At 35.1% G+C, this 19,932-nt stretch overlaps 2 protein-coding genes across 5 annotated transcripts in view; both read left to right on the top strand.

Moving 5' to 3' along the window:
• The window catches only part of LOC123556443 (multiple epidermal growth factor-like domains protein 10), a 30,662-nt gene extending 29,743 nt beyond the window's left edge, over positions 1–919 (top strand). For all 4 annotated transcript variants that reach the window (XM_053542664.1, XM_053542663.1, XM_053542662.1 and 1 more), the window contains 3 exons: positions 94–211; positions 457–506; positions 740–919. In XM_053542664.1, coding sequence (XP_053398639.1) covers positions 94–211; positions 457–506; positions 740–891 — 320 coding nt within the window. In that variant the 3' untranslated portion in view covers positions 892–919. The remainder of the gene's footprint in view (positions 1–93; positions 212–456; positions 507–739) is intronic.
• A 581-nt stretch (positions 920–1,500) lies between these two features.
• On the top strand, positions 1,501–19,514 carry LOC123556445 (receptor-type tyrosine-protein phosphatase alpha-like). The gene is made up of 15 exons (XM_053542665.1): positions 1,501–1,596; positions 1,781–1,857; positions 2,562–2,598; positions 3,128–3,225; positions 3,519–3,638; positions 6,486–6,640; positions 6,883–7,018; positions 8,586–8,732; positions 9,281–9,431; positions 9,639–9,712; positions 10,471–10,599; positions 11,889–12,020; positions 13,650–13,801; positions 14,405–14,540; positions 15,970–19,514. Exons 2-15 carry the CDS (start codon positions 1,786–1,788, stop codon positions 16,042–16,044), a joined length of 1,614 nt encoding a protein of 537 aa, XP_053398640.1. The 5' UTR covers positions 1,501–1,596; positions 1,781–1,785; the 3' UTR covers positions 16,045–19,514.
• Positions 19,515–19,932: the final 418 nt, after the last annotated feature.

Here is a 19,932-nt window from a genome sequence, read left to right as displayed (position 1 = left end):
AAACATCGGTGTGATTAGAATGAAATATTGTTCGAAATAACATATTTTATTTAACCTTTTGTATTTCTCATTACAAACAAATTATTTTATTAGCAACAGAAGGAGGATCTGAGAACGGATCTTCTACAGGACTTGATGCGATTATAGTAGTGTTAGTGTTGGTGATTGTTGGAGTGGTCATAGGAATCATTGTCAGGAGAAAATTGAAAAGGTAATGTTTTATCATGAGAACGATTTTCAGATCATTTTTGTATCATTCAAGAATACGATATACCGCACATATTTGTTTTTGACACGTTCAATATTTGCACTGTGCTACCTTTAATTCTATTTTTTATTGTGTTAAGTTAACTTTCCCGATAATTTGATATAATAATAGGCGCACCATTGAATTAAATCTGTCAAATTTGTTTTTCACTATTACGTGTATATATCTTTTGAACTGTTGTACCATAGGGATACAAGAAATTCAGCTGCAAATGGGTCTCCAAAGACCTCAGATCAAAGTAAGTTTTGTTATTTTCTCAAGTAATATTCAATATACATCAGATCTAGTTTGTATTTACACAGTTTTACAGCCATTCAATTCGTGTAATTCTTTATAGTATGTAAGTCTACATTCAGAAGTATGGAAAATCAGCATACGTGTAATGGTTTACAATACATAATACCAAATATATTACATAAAGTACATTGCCAACAAACCAGACGTTTGGTCTATTTATACACAATATTCCAGATATTACAGTCATAAATGGGCCTGCACAAAAGGCAGATGTCGTTCCAAAACCAAATCAAGACCCACTTTATCGTAACACTGTCGAAAAAGAACCCATTGACGAGAATTCTATCAAGATATCTCATCTTAGAACCCTCCGTAGCAGCGCTTAAAGAGATCCGACATTTCTGTATTCTGAATTTCAGGCGAGTATAATTAAAAACTATCTTCTCTTTTAATACTGATAAGAAATGATATTAGTTACACAAGGCATATCCATTATTTTATGAAAAAAATGTATCTTTACAGATGGTTATATATTTCTTGTCCTTTGGGATCATGGGGAATATCAGTTTCTACCACATTGGAATTCCCTTTATAAGCTACTAGGGGGTGCGAGGGTGTTGCATATTTCATTACCTCTCATGAACAGACTCCATTTAAAAGTGTCCGATACAATATTGCTTGGATCATCTAACTACTTTAGATTGTAATTTTATTCTAGATACCTCTGCCTACTAACATTAGATATAAAGAACATTGAGCACACTGTTTCTATGTTTAGTAATGGTATGTAACAGACTGCGTGGAGACATATATACAGAACAACTTGTATAACTCTTAAAACTCCTTACATTTTTGTTGTATCTGTGTTATATATGAAAACAAGACAGTATTGTTTTTATTAAAACACACCAGCGATTGCAATCGGAACTTAATTTATTGAGCCATAATGGACTTACATTATGCTAGTGTAACAATACCGGTCATTTATTCTCTTAAAATTTAGAAGTTGCCGTATGGATTAACAAATGACGCATCCGAGGCAAAAGCTGTAGAATACAAACCGAAAAACAGATATAAAGACTTGTACCCATGTATGTATAATAACTAAAGTACTAAAGTAGCTGAATCTTATAATTGTCATCCCTTTAAAACTCACAGGTACATACCTGTATACATATATAAAGTTTTGCAGTGACTGTTATGTAATTGATTGCTCAGCTAATATTTTACATTGAAGTATGATACATCTTTCTTAATATAGCTTGTTGATTTCAGACAATATGAACAGAGTAACGCTTCCAGAAATACCAGGAGAATCGACTTCTACTTATATCAACGCCAGTTATATAAATGTAAGTATTACATTCACAATATTCATAACGTGCAGAAAGTTGAAGATGACTTTACGTAGAGAAAGGTGATGTTGACTTGACGCAGAGAAAGTTCTGGTTGACTACGTACATTATTCATAACAAGGCGAAAGTTGGAGTTGCTTAACGTAATATTCGTATCATGGAGAAAGTTGAGGTTGACTTAACGTGGTGAAAGGCGTGGTTGACTTAACGTGCAGGAAGTTGTGGTTGAATCAACACGGAGAAAGTTGTTGAGAAGAGTGAGGTTGACTTAACGTGGAGAAAGTTGAGGTTGACTCAACGTGGAGAAAGTTGTGGTTGCCCTGGCGCTACATTCGTAACGCAGAGAAAGTTGTGGTTGACTACATACATTATTCGTAATGTGGGGAAAGTTGAGGTTGACTTAACGCAATATTCCTTACGTGGAAAATGTTCTTGTTGACCTGACATCGTAATGTGGAAAAAGTTGAGGTTGACTTAACGTAAAATTCGTAACGTGGAGGAATTTGAGGTTGAAATAATGCAATTTTCCTAACAAGGAGCAAGTTTGGGTTCATTTCAGGTAACATGGAGAAAGCTGTTGTTGACCTGACACTTAAAACGCTTAAAACTTCTCTGCAACTGGCTTTGCGCTTGAAATATAGCAGGTACTAGGTTGGATAGATGGCTATCAATTGTAACAGAATTTTCGTTTGTATTTTCAGGGATACGAGACTACTAGCAAATATATTGCAGCCCAGGGTAAGATAGCTATAACATTTACACTATAAACAAAGATGCATGTGTAGATTTAGATTGCTTAATTCGTATTCAAAAGAATGAAATGACAGTACAACACTTCCTTTAAGACCTGAAATCAAGAACCAACAGCTGAAATACGTACATGAAAACTAATATTGTCCCAGTCTTAAAGCAAAACATATAGAATGGTTTTAGGTTTAAGAGGGATGAAACCACTTGGTTAAAAGACATACACAGATATTAAAGATAGCCGTATTAAAGATAGCCGTATTACAGATGACCGCACAACCGTATTACAGATAGCCGTATGTCAAAGAACTAATATTCTTGCATTGTGGTTTATCTCAACTCTGTACATGGTTCACTCTAGTATGTAGTAGTGTGTATCAGTCTGTAATGAACACATTTATATGTCATAAACTGCGTTCTTTTTAAAGGGGCTGTGTTCTTGGAACCCAGATATTCCTACTAAAAATGTGTTCTTATGTGCAAATAAAGTCATACAATATACTCAAGCACATATTTGCAGGTGCCCTTGAAACGACTGTTGAAGATATATGGAGAATGGTTTGGTCAAAGCAAATTTCTGTCATAGTCATGCTCACCAACTGCTTTGAATTAGGCCGGGTATATTTAGAATTTGTATTTCATTAGCATCTGATATGCAAAGAAAGCTTAATTCATTTAAAACTATGTGTTATTAAAATATGCAATACTCGTGGTCTGCTTGCAGTCTTTACGCGTGGCTATTTGCTTAGAAATGTAGATGTCAGTTTTGTTTTATAACATATGAGAAATTACTACACGATATATGATGTGCCTAACTTATTGCATCGATATCAGTAGGCACCTAATTCATGTCAATTTAGGTAAATCTTTACTAATATAATTAACGTTCAGTTTCATAATTATTTGCACAGCTAAAGTGTGTCCAGTACTGGTCAAATGAGGGCTCTAGGGTGTATGCTGATATATCTACAGACGTTGTCTCGGTTGAAGAGTACACTGATTTCAAAATCAGAACATTTCACTGCACACAGGTAATGAATTACCGCATTTATTTGGTCCTAGGCAAAAAAAAAGGAAAACCGTATATGAAGGTATTTTGTAAGTATAGAATACAAAATAAAAACATATTCGGTTTTACTCCCCCTTTAATTATAGTGCTCCTCTTTGTTTTGGCAGCCTAATCCCGGGACTGTACTTGATTGTTTTTTCCTACTTGTGTGGGTGCGTTTGTATGCTTGTGAATCTATAACGGTGCCCTGCTGTTTTCTTGTGTGTTGTTCGGTTGGTCGTCGTCGTGTCTTTGTCCTTGGCTTGGTGCATAGGTGTCTGCGCTGTTGTAGTTCGCGTTGTGGTACGGTTGTTTTTGAGGAGCATGGCGTTTCCTTGTGTGTTCGTCCTTGTTCGGCTTTCCCCTTTGGGTTCCTCCCCCACCCCCGGCCCCGTTTCGCCCCTTGCCATTTCCTTCCCCTTTATCAATATTTAGCTTATATTAATATGTACTTGTTGGATGTTTGAAGCAACCCGTCTGAAATATTTTTCCATTACAGCTTCTTTTTGTTGTGGGCCTAATATGTAAATGCGTGGCTCTGGTGCTGTGTTTTTGGTGCTCTGTGCTTCCGAGAAATCTACCCTTACCTATTATCTTTTGGTTGAGTATGTTCGGGAAACGGTATGAAATAAACAAAGCCCACACGCTCCATCCGAACTGTAATTCAAAGTATAAATGTGCAGAATAGTAGAATGTTTTTCACTGGATAAATCGTAAATGGAATAACGGACGCAAAATATTATATATGGGTTTTAAATATTCATGTACACTTTACAAATTGCAATATATACATTTGTCGTGATGATATTGAAATACGATTCATCTACTTCTTCTACGAGATTATGCAAATTCAATATTGCATGCCCGATGCACATGTATCAATGTTGCAGATCCTCTTCATTTACACAAGGCAAGTTGTCAGGTCATATTCATTTTCTAGTCTTCGCTATCAATTTATACTGTTTGAACCACATTTCGTAATTGCAAGAATAGAAAAAGTGATTTCAATGTTTTCATTATTTGTTTGGAGCAGTTCTTGTTCAAACAAAATTTGGTCAGAATGTTTAAAAGCATAATGGCTTGATATCCAGCTGGATCTTCCTTGTAGCCTGGTTCCCTACTGGTATGAGGTAATATCGGAACTCCAAGAACGGAAGTTGCTGTATCCCAATTTTACAAGCGCTTTGTTTGATGCATGGATTTAGACGATGTCAGCGTTATCAATGTAACAGAAAGGAACAATTTATATAACATTTATATAGCGGTCTTTTCGTACAAAATATGTGCGTTCAAAAACGCTTTACAAAGACATAAAGAACACATGCATATATATATTGGTAAAATATTAAAAGGAATAGTAATTAAAACAAGATCATCCATAAATTATGTTCAATGTTCAATAACATTACATACACTATTAAAGGAGAACACTCCCTTTCTCAATAAAAAACAAACCTGTCATGATTTTGTTATTTTTATTTTGTTTGTTTTGGGTTTAACGCCATTTTCAACAGTATTTCAAATTTTGTTATTTTTTGTAACGTGTGTGAAAGAGATGCGTTTTGTACGGAATCCTGTTAGTGCCATGTAAAATGTCTTCCGTCGCCCCTCAAAGGCGTCGGAATCCTGTTAGTGCCATGTGAAATGTCTTCCGTCGCCCCTCAAAGGCGTCGCCTTCGCGGGGTGACGGACGACATTTCACATGGCACTAACAGGATTCCGTAGTTTTCAAAGATTTTTTTTTAAATGCGGCCAGTGAGCTTGAATCTCTGATGCTTGCTGTGAGGGCATTCCAAAGATTTGGAACTGCATGCCTGACACTTCTGTCACCATTCCTTACCGTTCGACTCCTCGGTACAACCAAAGACACTGGGCCATTTGCCAACCTTAATTCTGTACGAGGCTTGTACATGTCCAGCATATCGACAATGTACTTGGGAGATTCATTGTGCATGGTTTTGTATGTAAGTGTCAAGATTTTGAACTCAATTCGGTGCTGAACCGGAAGCCAATACAACTCCTTCAAGACTTATGGGATGTGATTGTAACGCGGAGTTCTGGTTATGATGCGGGCCGTTGTGTTTTGTACACATCGAAGTTTTTGCAGTGTGTCTTTGGAAATTCCATACAGCAGCGAGTTACAGTAGTCTACTTTCGATGTAACCAGAGAGTTCACAAGAGACTTGGTAGCATCAGCTGTTATGTACTGCCTAATGTGGCCTATTTGCCGAAGTTGTGCATGACTAGCTCTGCATAGAGAGAATTTACATGCTGTGTCATGACCATGTTTGAATCCATTCTAGCGCCGAGATTCTTCACATATAATGATGGTTTAATCCGAGAGGGACCTGCTTTCGCTCAGATATCTTCGGGTAATTTTGTGTGATTTGTGTGAAACAAAATGACCTCAGTTTTGTCAGTGTTGAGCTTCAGCATGTTCTGATGCATCCAAGAGAGTCCTCAGCATAAAGTGATGATTAAGTCCATGGCTTCTGCAGATTGAACCAACGGGTTTTGTGTACATGATGTAGTTTTTCGGCCCTACCAGTCAATATTGGTAAGATTGTTGCATTGTTATTGTGCTGTGTAAGGGAAGTCTTTATCAGCCCTCGTTTTTATTGTTACTAGTGCATGTTACTGGAAATACAGTTTGGTCTTTTATACCAAACTATAAGAACAAGTTAGCAAATTCATTAGATTTGTTCTCAAGAACATACTAAATTAATCATATAACAAAACTTATTACAAAGTGAAGTACCAAAAGCGATTGTATTTTAGAAAACATCATCTTAAGATTTATATAAAGGCAAAACTGATTAAAATATTTCAGGAAGAATCTGGAGAACGCCGAACAGTATTGCAGTTCCATTACACAGCCTGGCCCGACAAAGATGTCCCTGACACTGCTCTTTCATTGGTGCAGTTCTGGCGAAAGGTCAGGGGTCACGAAAAAGCTAAACGTTTACCATGGATGGTGCACTGCAGGTATTAAACAACATATTTATATCAAAATATACCATATTCCAAAGCAATTGGCTCCTTTCATCATAATATGCACGGTCAAACGAAGTGAATATTAGCTACATGCATGATGCATTTGAAATTTACATAAACATTCCTTGAAAGCAACAATGTTACAATAGTTCAATTTTTGCCGAAAATGCTGGGTTTTTTTCTACTCCATGTTTCAGTGTACATTAAGTCTAACTTCTGACAAACTGTTTCAGTGCTGGTGTCGGACGAACTGGTACATTTATTGCATTGGATTATCTGTACGATCAGGGTAAATCCGAGGGAAAAGTAAACGTCAAAGATGGTGTATACACTTTACGGCAACAGCGACTGAATATGGTGCAAACAAAGGTCGGTCAGCAACAATATGATTCTCTCAAACATGGTGTACATGTACTTAAATCATGAACAATTTTCAATTACACTCAAGAACTATTAAGCCCCCACAAATATACATACGGACATTTTGACCCAAGAAGATTTTCAGAATGCATTTGTTAATGAAAGATGAATAATAGATAAATATATTAAGATGATATATCTTCTGGACCAATGCTTAACGAACCGTAACTATGAGTAATCGGGTTCATATTCGGATTAATTTCATTCAGGTAGCTCTATATAGAAATTGCTGTTGTTGTCGTCGGAAAAAGTATATCGAATATCCGTTTATTTTGTTCCATCAGATAGATACAAGCAGGTAGATACATTGACAGTTTCTTTTCAAGTTAGTTTTAGTTGCAAAATACATATTGACAATGAAGTCGTTTAAAACGTTCACGTGGTAATGTCAAAAGTGGAATACTAGAGCCACAGCCTGTCCAATATAATATCTGTGACTTTCCTTACCTAATTAAATGGTGTTTGATGTTGCCGTTTTAATGGGTTTCATTAAAAGCTTTCGGAGAACGCCTACTTTTAAAAAAGTAAAAGTCAATACTGATTTTTATAAATATACATTTAACTTAATACAAGCAGACATAAATAAAACGTATCTGATTCAAATAAAATCAATTAACGTTATGATCGAGACATTTTGAAACAAATGGTTGTTCACGCGTGTTTAATCGGCTCTCACTTGTAATAACATATAATTTTTGTAAGTGTTTGCAGTGAATTTGGTATGATGTGAATTACAGCTCAAGGTACACGTGTACATGTAACATTGACAGTGAATTTGGTATGATGTGAATTACAGCTCAAGGTACACGTGTACATGTAACGACGACTACTCTGAACTATCACAAAAGAAATGACCGTACTAAATCAGATTTAATGATTATCAAAATATTTCAATACAAGTTATGAAGAATGAAAGGATTGCCATAAATGGTTGTGGTGTTTTCAAAGACATTGATTGTGTGCGTTATTTTAACTTTTGTCAGACGCAAGTCGCTTCAAAGCCGAAATTGTCTTAGATTTCTCAAGGCAAAAACAGTATTTATATTTAAATGATGCCAAATACTTTACGCTTCTTTTTTATGAATAATGTTCTTCATTTTCTTTGTTGATAATATTGCATTTTAAAGTGAAAAATGATGTTTTCATGTCACGTGCATACTGATTTGCGGAATGACAGTGAATTACTTTTTTACCTTGACCCCTCTTATTTTCGGACAATGTGACGTTCATGCCAGGATTATGATTTGCATGTGTAGAAACCTTCCAGCTGGCTTGCACGTTTTTTGTTGGGTGGCTTTTCCTGTTGGATATTTTTCAAGGTTTGTGGTTATACCTTGGTTCACGTTAGGGCATGAAATAATGCCCACAGGAGCACGTGGGATCTCCCTGCACCGTCATAACTTGTAAGTCGCCATATAATTTATAATTGTGTTGGTGCGAGGTTAACTCCTACAAATGTACAATAACAAAAATATGTTTTATTTAGATTCATAAGCTATTTTTCTTTGTTAATTAGGAGCAGTATGTGTATCTACACGAATCGGTTGCAGAAACGCTTGATCCTTTAGGGACTGTCTGTGAGAAGGAACACTACATAGATGTGCATAGGAAACTGTTTACTGAAGAAGGAATCCCTAATCCAACCTTCTATGACGAATTTGAAGTAAGTGGTTACATTCAGTTTTGTTAGCCGACACGTTTTCAGTATATTCAATTACATTATAAATTACATCTATTTCTGTGACTGTTTCGCGATCTGAAAAGCCAGAACAGTTACCTTCAAAAATACATTAAAGATAAATGGAACAATAGAACTGTTGAATGTGTCAGTTAAAAGTGTTACGCCACTTGGACATTGAAACCTTTATAAACAATATCTTACAACGTATCTAGGGGCCTCTGTGGTCGAGTGGTTAAGGTCGCACCTTGCCCTTCAATGTGGGTTCGAGCCTCAGTCGGGCGTTGAATTTTTCTTGGGAGAAAGCCATCCAGCTCTCTTATGAAAGTTCGGTGGTTCTACCAAGGTTCCCGGCCGTGATGAAATAAGGCACAAGAGGGACTTAGGGTCTTTCCTCCACCTTTAAAGCTTGAATGTCGCCATATGACTTATGTGTCGGCGCGACGATAAACTCATCAGAAATACAATGTATCTATTTCGAATATATCTTACAACGTATCTGAATAAAATAAAATTATTTAACGTTATGGCAGAATATTTGTGAAGACATGGAAGCTGGAACTGAGACAGCGGAAGCAATTTATCAAAATACAGCAGACACCAACAGTGCGAACAGCAAAGAGCATTCTGACGCGATGCTCCCGGTAAACATACCCAAATCAAGAGATATTCAAGTCATTCCAGGTAATGTAGTCATAAAAACCGCGAACGAAGAAGAAGAATTCCAGGTAATAATACCAAACATAAAGTAATTACCATAACAGCTAGACGGAGAATTTTATTTACGCTTAAGTTTGTATTAAAGCCGATTGCCTGCAAATAGTTTCTTTAGTACTTAAGCTGTAAGCAAGGGGATATGAAATAATAATGAAAACGTTAATCTCATTACAGATAACCTCCATCGGCCTAGACTAGGAATGACTGTCAAAGGAAGAAACGATTTTATTAATGCTGTTTTTGTCTCGGTTAGTGTGTCTTTCAAATTTCCTTTATCTAACAACCTTGGCGAGTTAGACCCCTCTTACATAAATTGTAAAGGGGAAAATATTTCGTAGCCGTTTTGGTACAACACAACTAGTTGAAATACTGAAATTTGATTGCCGTGTAGAAAAATTTTTTGGACAGATATTGACTTAATTATAGTAAAAGGAATGTTACTCTGGAGAGGTGAATTTTCTGATAAACCTTTGTATCTGGAAGGAAAGTCTGCAGACTTTGAAGTGGTGCAAAAGGGATTGCTAAAATGGAACAGAGCTAATTTAAGGGTTTGATTTGTTTATTTTGTTGGGTTTAACATCGCACCGACACAATTACAGGTCATATGGCGGCTTTTAAGCTTTGATGGTGGAGGAAGACCGCAGGTGCCTCTCCGCGCATTATTTCATCACGAGCGGGCACCTGGGTAGAACTACCGACCTTCCGTTAGCCAGCTGAATGGCTTCCTCATATGAATAGTTCAACGCCCCGAGTGAGGCTCGATCCACATCGGTGAGGGGCAAGTAATTTGAAGTCAGCAACCTTGACCACTCGGCCACGGAGGCACCCTATAAAATTTAATGCCATATAGATTGTGAATATTATTTAAAAGTACTTAAGGGAACGGCAGCATACAGGTATCACATGACGTTTAACCATGATGAAACTCGAAGCAATATATGTTATAACCGAACGTTGAATATGACATGCATATTAGAATAAGAATCTATTCTTAAATCTTTTTCAGACATACAGCCAAAAAGATCGTATGATTCTTACACAGTTTCCATTAAGAGAAACTGTTGTTGACTTTGTAAGAATGGTGTGGGAGTTTAACATTAAAACAGTTGTATTACTGGAGGACTCAGATATTGCGGTATTTGCCTTTGGAAAATTGCATTTGAATATAATTAAGAACATGTCAGTGAACCTTTTAACAAAAAGATCGGATAATGATATCGAAACTGTATACATATCGTGCACAGCATTCTTTATGAGTTATTCCAAAATCTGCACCTAAATAGCACAGAACCTAGTTGTTCAAAACTTAACAGGCGACTTTAGGCTAAGGATCAGTTAACTGTGACGGTTATATTTCAACATTTTAAAAGACTTAGAAAAGCAAATGTATCAGCTACAGGTTGTGAGCACTAAACAGTCTTTACAGTAAAATCAAAACATTACATTAGTTTTGTTACACCAAGACTAATATTTTTAATCAAACTTTAATAGGCGGTTAATTTAAGCGGCGGTTACAGTTTTGAACAACTGGAACCAGTTGTACTTCCTTTATAGAATTAAGGATAACATGGTGTAATAGGCCTCAATTTCACCAAAAGCGTATATACATTATCAAGTTGTAAGCTTTAAAAATGTCAAACGATAGAAGTAAAGTGCATATTGACAAGATATAAAGTGACAGAAGTTCTCAAAAATTTCCTTTAGATTACCTCCCCTGATAATTTTGGTTTTTCATGAGTTATCTCCTCTGAAAACTAGAAAATATTATTTTCTCCTTTTCCCTACGGGGAATTTTAGATTTCTTTTTGATATTTGTATCAGAATCATATAATGCAGCTTTCTACGGCAAAATTTTCTCAAAACTCTAGTTTAGGTTCTCATAAATAAAGAAATTATATATTTCTCATAGGCATCAATGTTAACTTTAATACCGATTATCTCCCCAAAAGGTGATAAAATTTGAAAAATCTCTCGGTGAAAAGTTTTTAATTTTGAATGTCTTTAAAGTGACCAAATTTCATTTAAATATTACCATCCAGTTACCAGATATGAAATATGACTATTACACCATGTTATCCTTAAGTCCGATAATGATGTCAAAAACTGCCCATTCATCTTCATTGATTTTATAATATAATGGAATAATGTTCGAGGTAAACTTTAGTATTCTTTGTAAGCTTGCATTGCTAATAAGTGTATTGTACTTTAGTAGCTATGTAATTTTGACTTCGTTATTATAAGGTTTTAATATTTATTAACTTTAAAGTAAATTAAGTCAATAAATTATTTGGGAATTTTTCCTAATTTTTATTTGCATTACATTTTTTTCATATTAAATCCACAAGACTTACGGACATAGGGAAAGACAAAATACAGTCCTTTTTTCGTTGAAAAGTTCCAAACAGTATTTGATGTCTGTTACAGGAAGGTGTATATTGGCCTTCAAGTGATGTACCAAAAGCGATTGGACCACTAAAAGCCAAACTTATGCACGAGAAGAAAGAGGAGTTTTACACATCAAGAACAGTTAGATATAGTTTCCGTCTAAACGATAATGTAAGTTTACCATATACCATCTTCACATTTCGCAATCATCATAAACAGTCAAGTTTATATTCCTTTTCACTTTACATTTTCAAATGAGCATAAGGAGGTTGAAACTGAGAACAGTCTTTATAAACAGAATATGGAAATTAATTAATAACCAATTACTTTCTTGATATGAAATTAGATAATCATTTCGACATGCGTGGAACGCTTGAGGAACAAGTAGATAAATTGAAAGTTGAACTGTAGATTTGATCTTCTGGGGCAAGTTAATGAAAACAACCAGACCCTTTAAAGCATTTGTCAAACGTTCTTGATATTGTTCGTCCTGTATTGATCAAAATGAGGAGAATTAAGGAAGACGATAATGATGAACACTGTATGGTACTTATAAAACTTAGTGATTTCAGCCAGACATTTAAATTGTTTAACGGTCGGGATCAACTGAGGAATAATGGAATTCGAATTTCAAATAGGCAGCGTACAATTTTGTAATCATTGAAAGCCAAGGGACAAAAAGCTCATTACAAAAATGGGCGACTACAAATAATGGCGAAAACAGATGGTACTGATGAAACTCAAGATGTATTTAAAGGGGAATGCATATGGATGATGGTGTATGGGCCGGAAGCTTAAATCATAGTAAAAGTTTGATTTGATTAGAGACAAAGCAATCTACAAGAATATATTGCGACGTACTAACTGAACGGCTAGATCGCGATCCGTTGACGACCGCAAACATGTAATAGTGGACAAAATACATACCAGACTGAATAGCAAATTGGTCTTTATCCCACACTTGCATAAAAAGCGCTTTGTCGAGATCCTTTTTATCTCTGAACGTGCGTAGTATAATTGCAATTAAATATTTTTGTACTAAAGTGTTTATATAATTAACGGTCAAGCTGATAAATCTATTGTTACTTGTATAAGCAGATTTGAAAATCCGACCGGGAGTAACTATTTACGCTGTCTGCAAGGAAACCGCTAGAATATTTACCCAAGTGCCGGATTTTTCCATCTGCACCTGCAATCTGTGATATATTCTTTTACTTAAACACCTAATTCTATAAATATTTAAAGGAATCAGTATTTACATAATATAAAAATAACACATACATTTACGCATTTATTCATAAATGTAGTTCGTTATGACTTCATTTACATCACGTGTAATGCTTCACCCTGGGGTGTAAAACTAGACAAGCCAAACATTGATATAATCACTGGAAAAATAAATCCAGTATGCAAGGATAACTATATATTATGTACACTGGGTGTTTTGCATTATATCGCAAGGAGTCACGTGTGTAGTAATTTGCTATATACCGCTAGAAATTAAGAAAATACGTTATATGACGTTTATCCTTTTCTATATTTATCCGTTGATTGTAACAAGACTACTTTTTGGTTGATCTAAAATTAAATGTTTCATTTCAACAAACTTCAGATCAAAATGTGTATTTAACATTAAGCCATAAGAATGAGTCAGAGTGAAGCCAGAATCGGCAGTTATTAAAAGTCATTTTCCATGTTGAGTGTTCATTTTGTCCATGATAAAAAAGCGTTAATACATTATTTTGCCAACTTCCAACCATTTGTTATTACTGAGTATAAAAAATCCAAACTCTTTCATAGGAGCAGCAAAAGGATGTTCACATGTTCCATTTCCGGGCATGGCCAGGCAATGGAAAGATACCGAAGAGCACAGCGTCTATGCTTAGACTGATATCAGATATTGAGAATGAAGACACGGGCAAAGAAAGTAGTCCGCTGGTGATACAATGCTTGTGAGTATCTTTAAGGTGTAATAATCTAGAGTGATAGAAACACATTTTACTGTGGATAACATGGGATCCATAAGTCTAATTAACTCTATCTTTTTTCTGTGGTTGGTTTATGATTGGCTGACAACTTAATGTTTTATGCATATTTTAATGATACTAATGACAATGAATTTCTATTCCGTCAAATGCGAAGATCTGTTGATCCCTGAGTCAAGTCTGTTTTTGTTCCGTAGATTTTGCGAAACAAACTTAAATATTGATTTTTCAGTGAATATCTATGTAGTTGGCGTGGTATTATATGGAGACTAAGAGGTGTTGCATATTTCGTTACCTCCGTCGACAGACCGAGTCTTCTTGTTTCCTTTGTTGCCGGGGTTTTGCATATTTAATTACGTTTTATGTATAAAGTCGGACCTTATCTAAAAATAATTGAATCCTGTGGTAAAGTATTTTGTAGATTTCGTTCATGACAATTGACAATTACAAATTGTGTGTATATCGACAAATGGAAAAGGTCTGGATAATAAAAGTGTCAATTGTTTGTGTTTTGAGATATATAGGAAATACTTGAATATTACGATATAACCTTAAAACGTTACATTAAAGAGACGGTGCTAAGAAGAGCGGGCTCCTGTGTGTACTGTTATGTGTGTTGGAGAGGATGAAAACGGACCGGGAGGTTGCAATTGCAGAAACTGTCAGACTGGTCAGACTGAGAAGGAAACAAGTTATTGACAACATTGTAAGTCACCTTGACCTTAATCTGAAATAGATTACATTCAATAGGGTATCTACAATAAAACACTTTGCTATGAGCACTCTGCAAAGAAAATCACTTGGGCCTAAAGATCAATAGTTACATTCAACATTTTCAAAATTGTTTTTGTCGTCACTAGGATAAATCATTTCTAGATGCAATGATGGCCAGATCTTAAACAATTACCAATCTCGTCTCACCTTTTTATGTTTCTTTACTCTGCCTTTTGCAAATTCATTGAGTATATTAGTTTGATAGGTGTTCGTTCTATATAATGAGTATCTTTGTGGTGTGCTTCCTGATACCAGAAAACCGGGTAAAACTTACCGGTGGGTGTTTGCCACTGACCGTCCACTGTGTCTATATTATCTGAAGGTGGAGGGATATAGATTTGGCGTTGTCCGTCCGTCCAAAATTGAACATTCTTATCATCCAAAAAGTACTTATTATAATAAGCTTGAATCACCAAACCTCATACGATTATTATTTAGCACATGACCTTTGCTCACATATAGTATTATCCCCCTTGACGCAGTAAAAGCAAAGTTTTTCACCTTGAATTGGTAAAATATATGGATTTTTGACTGTATCTATGTAACCTACAACTGGATCTTCATGGAAATTTATATAAATGTAGATGACTATAAAATGGTGATGTATACGCAATTTCGCCAAGACCAATTGAGTAACAGCTGTTACCTTTAACTGTTGTACTATCCATAAATTCCCAAGTACTCCATTAATGGATCGCCATTAAATTTAGTACAAATATAGATAACTATAGGGCGGTGGTGCATGTACATCTTTCATCAGGATCTTTGCAGTATCTGTAGAGTAACTGCCTTTTGATTGTTTTAAATTCATAAATTCCACTAAACAAAAGTAGGTCATTGATGGATTTTAATAAAGGCTAATACAAATTAAGATCACTATAGGACGGTGGTGCAGGTACAACTTTCGCCAGGATCTATGCAGTAACTGCAGAGTTATTGCCGGTTAATTGCTATATCTTTCAAAGTAGGGTCCCTTTATTCACAAAACAACCTATTTGCCGGGGAATATAAATTCACTGAATTTGCTTGTTGTTTGTATTGTCCTGGTTGTCTGTTTGTGTTACTTTGATTATATATTTTAAATATTTATATATATTTATAAAGAATAAACGTCAGTGACCAACACTGCTTTGGAGAGGCTTCATTCTTTTAACGTGGCTATTGCTATAGGATCTTTGTCCTTATTTTGTTTGATTTCCTAATCGTAATAAATATGAATGTTTGGCTGTACATTTGAAATATGATTCCGTGGTATTTTTATAGCTCATTACTATCTTTATTTCTCTACAGAAAGCTGGACATGTACTTCATAAACAGTATTATATAATTATATATATATGTATGTTTTAATTTACTTCCAGGAGCAGTACAAATATTGTTATAACATTATTCGAGAATACATCGAGAACCATGATGTCTATGCAAATGTCATGTAAATCTTCAAATGCAAATTACACCTAACATTGTGTGATGCAGGAGTAGGTTACAAAAAGTGTAATACATATACAAATTTACTGTCTGAAATACAGCAAGTGATAAATGAGTACAAAACCCTGAAGTCATGTAATGATGGTATCCCGACAAGGTTTACGATTGATTTAACATGGGAAGTGTTGGAATGTTGGAAGGGCTTTACGAATTTAACGTTTCTTGTAAATAAGGATGACATATTACACTTCTATAACGCGCAATGGCTTAAGAGAGGAATGTATTCTGTCTTCTCCACATCAATGATCTGATTTTACCTTTAACTGTTGATATATCTGTTACATTTGAAAATCTCGTACCCTATTTTACGCCTTTGATATTGTTGTATTAATAGAGAATGTTTGTGATTTGAAAACTACTGACTGCTTTCTCTGAACTGGTAGTAACAATGTCGATATGTTTATGAAATATGTTTTCCGCAACCCTCTGAGCAATTGTCTGTTGGGGTATTCGCTTGTTGTACAAAATAAACACAACGTTGACTGGTATGCTAGTTGAGGAACACCTCTAATCAGACCCAACTAGTTTAAGTTCTAGCCTATCAATAGTTTCTTAATCGCTTAATGTAAACTCGAAGGTGCTGTTTCACAAAATTTATTTACGAAATGAATGACCATAATTATATTATTTTAAAACATATTAATTCACTGTAATTCAGCAAATTACTTTTAGTGTTTAAAACATGTTTTAACATTTTATTGTAAAACAAATTACTAATTGTGGTATAAAGAAACATGATGCATATTTGAAAATTGACAATGCAGTACCTTTAATTTTATAATCACTGTCTAAGTAAGTAAGTAAGTTTCTTCTTCTCATAGAGTATGTTATAAGTTTTCGATTTGTGGAGCAACACCTTTCAGAACAGAGATGGGTAGATATAAAATATGCAAACTCACGGTCTGACATGCTGTAATACAGTTTAAACCGGCAGTATAATCTCAACCACAAATTGCTACTTTTGGTGTTAACAGCTGTTTCTCTTTATCAAACATTCATCTTGTTGGTAAATAAACCGAATGTACATTCTGCTAAGCATTCCTTATAAAAATCATGCCAAAACCAAAAACAAAACTGTTAACATGAAGATGTTTTGTTGTTGTAAATAGTAATAATTTCATATCATTCAAGTATTTCTTTTATTATAATACTCCCAAAAAGAAGTTGCTAATTACTCCATCCATAGTTTAACTATGTTGACAGTGTATCTTACACGTGTATTAGATCTATTATCTTTTTTATTTCAGTTTCAGTATTTAATTATTATTTTCAGCTTTGATTAATTTTTGGTATAAGAATTAGCAGCTTCTTCGTGGTTTGTCTTGTACATATTTTTGCATACTTACAGTGTATATAACGTTGATGGAGGGCAGTAATCCCTACTTATTCATGAACTGAATGACAATGTATGTAATGTTAACGATGTTTAGATGTACATGTATATATAAATATGATACATTGAAGTGGCTAAAAAGAAAGAATAAACTATAACTGCACACAACTACTCTGTCACGTGGAGATACTGAACAAATGTGCTAAACGATTGAACTGAATAGAAAATGTAACCCGTTTTCTATAGCACTGTTCTACCGAAATCGACAAGACTATAAAACTCCTTTATATAAAAGTGATGCCAGCGCAATAAATGCATGTTATCCTCAAAACATAGATGTTACATGCACGAGCCGTTCCTTTATATCCGTATATATTCATACATTGTATACGACTGAGACAAAATCAGAAAGGGATTTTCAATGAGTGCCAAGCTATGCCTCATTTACTGAAATATGCTTTAAAATGCAGTAGATACACTGATGATGGTGTGTTGCAGTTGAAACGAAGACATTTCCATAGATATATAACATAGGTTTCAGTATTAGCATTAATGAAAATCAACAGAGAAAGGTAAAAAATGGCCACTTTTTAGCGCTCTTCTTGTGCAAAATTCAGTCTTTTGTAATGCAGAAAATATACTTACAGTATAACAATAAACAGTTAACTTAAAAGTATGTACAGCAGATACTATGCAATGATTAACATAAACTGAGTAGTGCCCGTAGTCCCTCTGCATTAAATACATTTACCTCCTTTGCCATTTTTGAACATTTTTGAAAATGATGTTTGTGTATGAATTTAGGTTAAAACCGTGGCATGAGGTAAAGTTAAAACAATCATCATTCTCTCAATGATTCTTCATTATATGGCAATGCATATATTTTGTCATAAAACATTTTCTATAACTGTTTTGCTTGGTTAAATTTGTTTAATATACTATATTGTTATACTTTATAGAGATTTTCATATTAAGTGTTAAATTCTCTCAAATAGAGCAGTGTTATGACAAGAGATGTAGCATGTGTCCGTAGCCCTTTCTACCTGGGATAGGAAGAAAAGATCAATATTTATATTCTATTTTTTATATTCTTCAAGATCGTTCACCACTTCAGTCCACCTTGATCATATTTCGGCCGTATAAACTAGTATATTTATTCATTTACATATTCTATAGGGTTCGACTGGAAATTTGTTTACGTTTTTTGTACCCCTCTCCCCCATGAGTGGTGGAGGCATATAGATTTGCTCTTGTCCGTCCGTCCTTCCGAGAATATTGTGTCGCGCCTAGCTCCGAAAGTATTTGACATAGAGTCACAAAACTTTACAGGACTGTTGGTTAGCATGTGTAGTTGTGCACCTAGGGTTTCGCGTGCTGATTCATTCAGTCGTGTAGAAGTTATGGTCCCTGACAGTAAAAATTGGTCATTTTAGTGTTGTGTCGCGCCTAGATCCAAAAGTATTTGACGTAGAGCCACAAAACTTTACAGGAATGTCGGTCAGCATGTGTAGTTGTGCACCTGTGGTATCGCGTCCGGATTCATTCAGTCGTGTAGGAGTTATGGCCCCTGACGTAGTAAAAAGTAAAAAATTGGTCATTTTAACGTTGTGTCGCGCGTAGCTCCAAAAGTATTTGACCTAGAGTCACCAAAGTTTACAGGAATGTTGGTCAGCATGTGCAGTTGTGCACCTGTGGTTTCGCGTCCGGATTCATTCAGTCGTGTAGGAGTTATGGCCCCTGGCTTATTTTTTTTAAGTTTTTTCATTACACAAGACCAGACTTCTTGTCCAGACTTACTTAAAACAGTTTGTGAAACATGTATGTTAAAATGTTTTTGACCCAGAATCATAAAATATTAGAGGATTGTTTTATAGTCTGTGAAGTGTTCTCTTTAGGATTTTACTAGGCCAGAGTTATGGCAAACTAAGTGAAAAATACACATAAGGTTCTTAAATGTTTGTGTTGCAAACATCTTAAAAAATATTTAACCTGAGTCATAAAACCATGTTACAGTGGCAGGAGTGGGGGCACTTGTGTCCTATGGACACACATCTAGTAATTTTCTACAATAAATATATACTTCTAACAAAATAAACTTGTTTGTAGTATTTTGGTAGCGCCTTCTTGAGTAATCGACCACAGACACACTCAGGTACCACCTCCCCTCCTCCGCCCTTTCCAACTGTTAGCCAATATTTTTTAATTAAACACGTACTGAGCATATATGACAACCAAAACTGGTTTTATTACAATTTAAGCATGTTTTATCAAGAGGGTCAGGATGAACCTATATTGGCCATGCTGACTCTACATCGCTGACCTTTTAAAGTTGGCCTTGGAATCATTACGATAAACATTCTGACCTAGTTTCATGGAGACAAAATCATAAATGTTGCCTCTACATTGTTGACAAGCTTTTTCTTTTATTTTAATAGTGACCTAGTTTTTGACCCCACATGTCCCAGTTTCGAACTTAGCCTATCACTATTAAAGCTGTCCTTGG

The sequence above is a fragment of the Mercenaria mercenaria genome, chromosome 5 (assembly GCF_021730395.1).
Source record: "Mercenaria mercenaria strain notata chromosome 5, MADL_Memer_1, whole genome shotgun sequence".
Classification (NCBI taxonomy): Eukaryota; Metazoa; Mollusca; class Bivalvia; order Venerida; family Veneridae; genus Mercenaria; species Mercenaria mercenaria.
Note: the sequence above shows the minus strand (reverse complement) of the source record. Positions and strands in the feature narration are given on the sequence as shown.

What these genes read in the sequence shown, in the direction of transcription:
- LOC123556445 (XM_053542665.1), top strand. Translation starts at nt 1,786, where the DNA reads ATGAACAGAGTAACGCTTCCAGAAATACCAGGAGAATCGACTTCTACT. An exon ending in CCGCTGGTGATACAATGCTT is followed by an intron (nt 13,802 to 14,404) that starts GTGAGTATCTTT and finishes GTTACATTAAAG; the next exon opens with AGACGGTGCTAAGAAGAGCG. An exon ending in AACAAGTTATTGACAACATT is followed by an intron (nt 14,541 to 15,969) that starts GTAAGTCACCTT and finishes ATTTACTTCCAG; the next exon opens with GAGCAGTACAAATATTGTTA.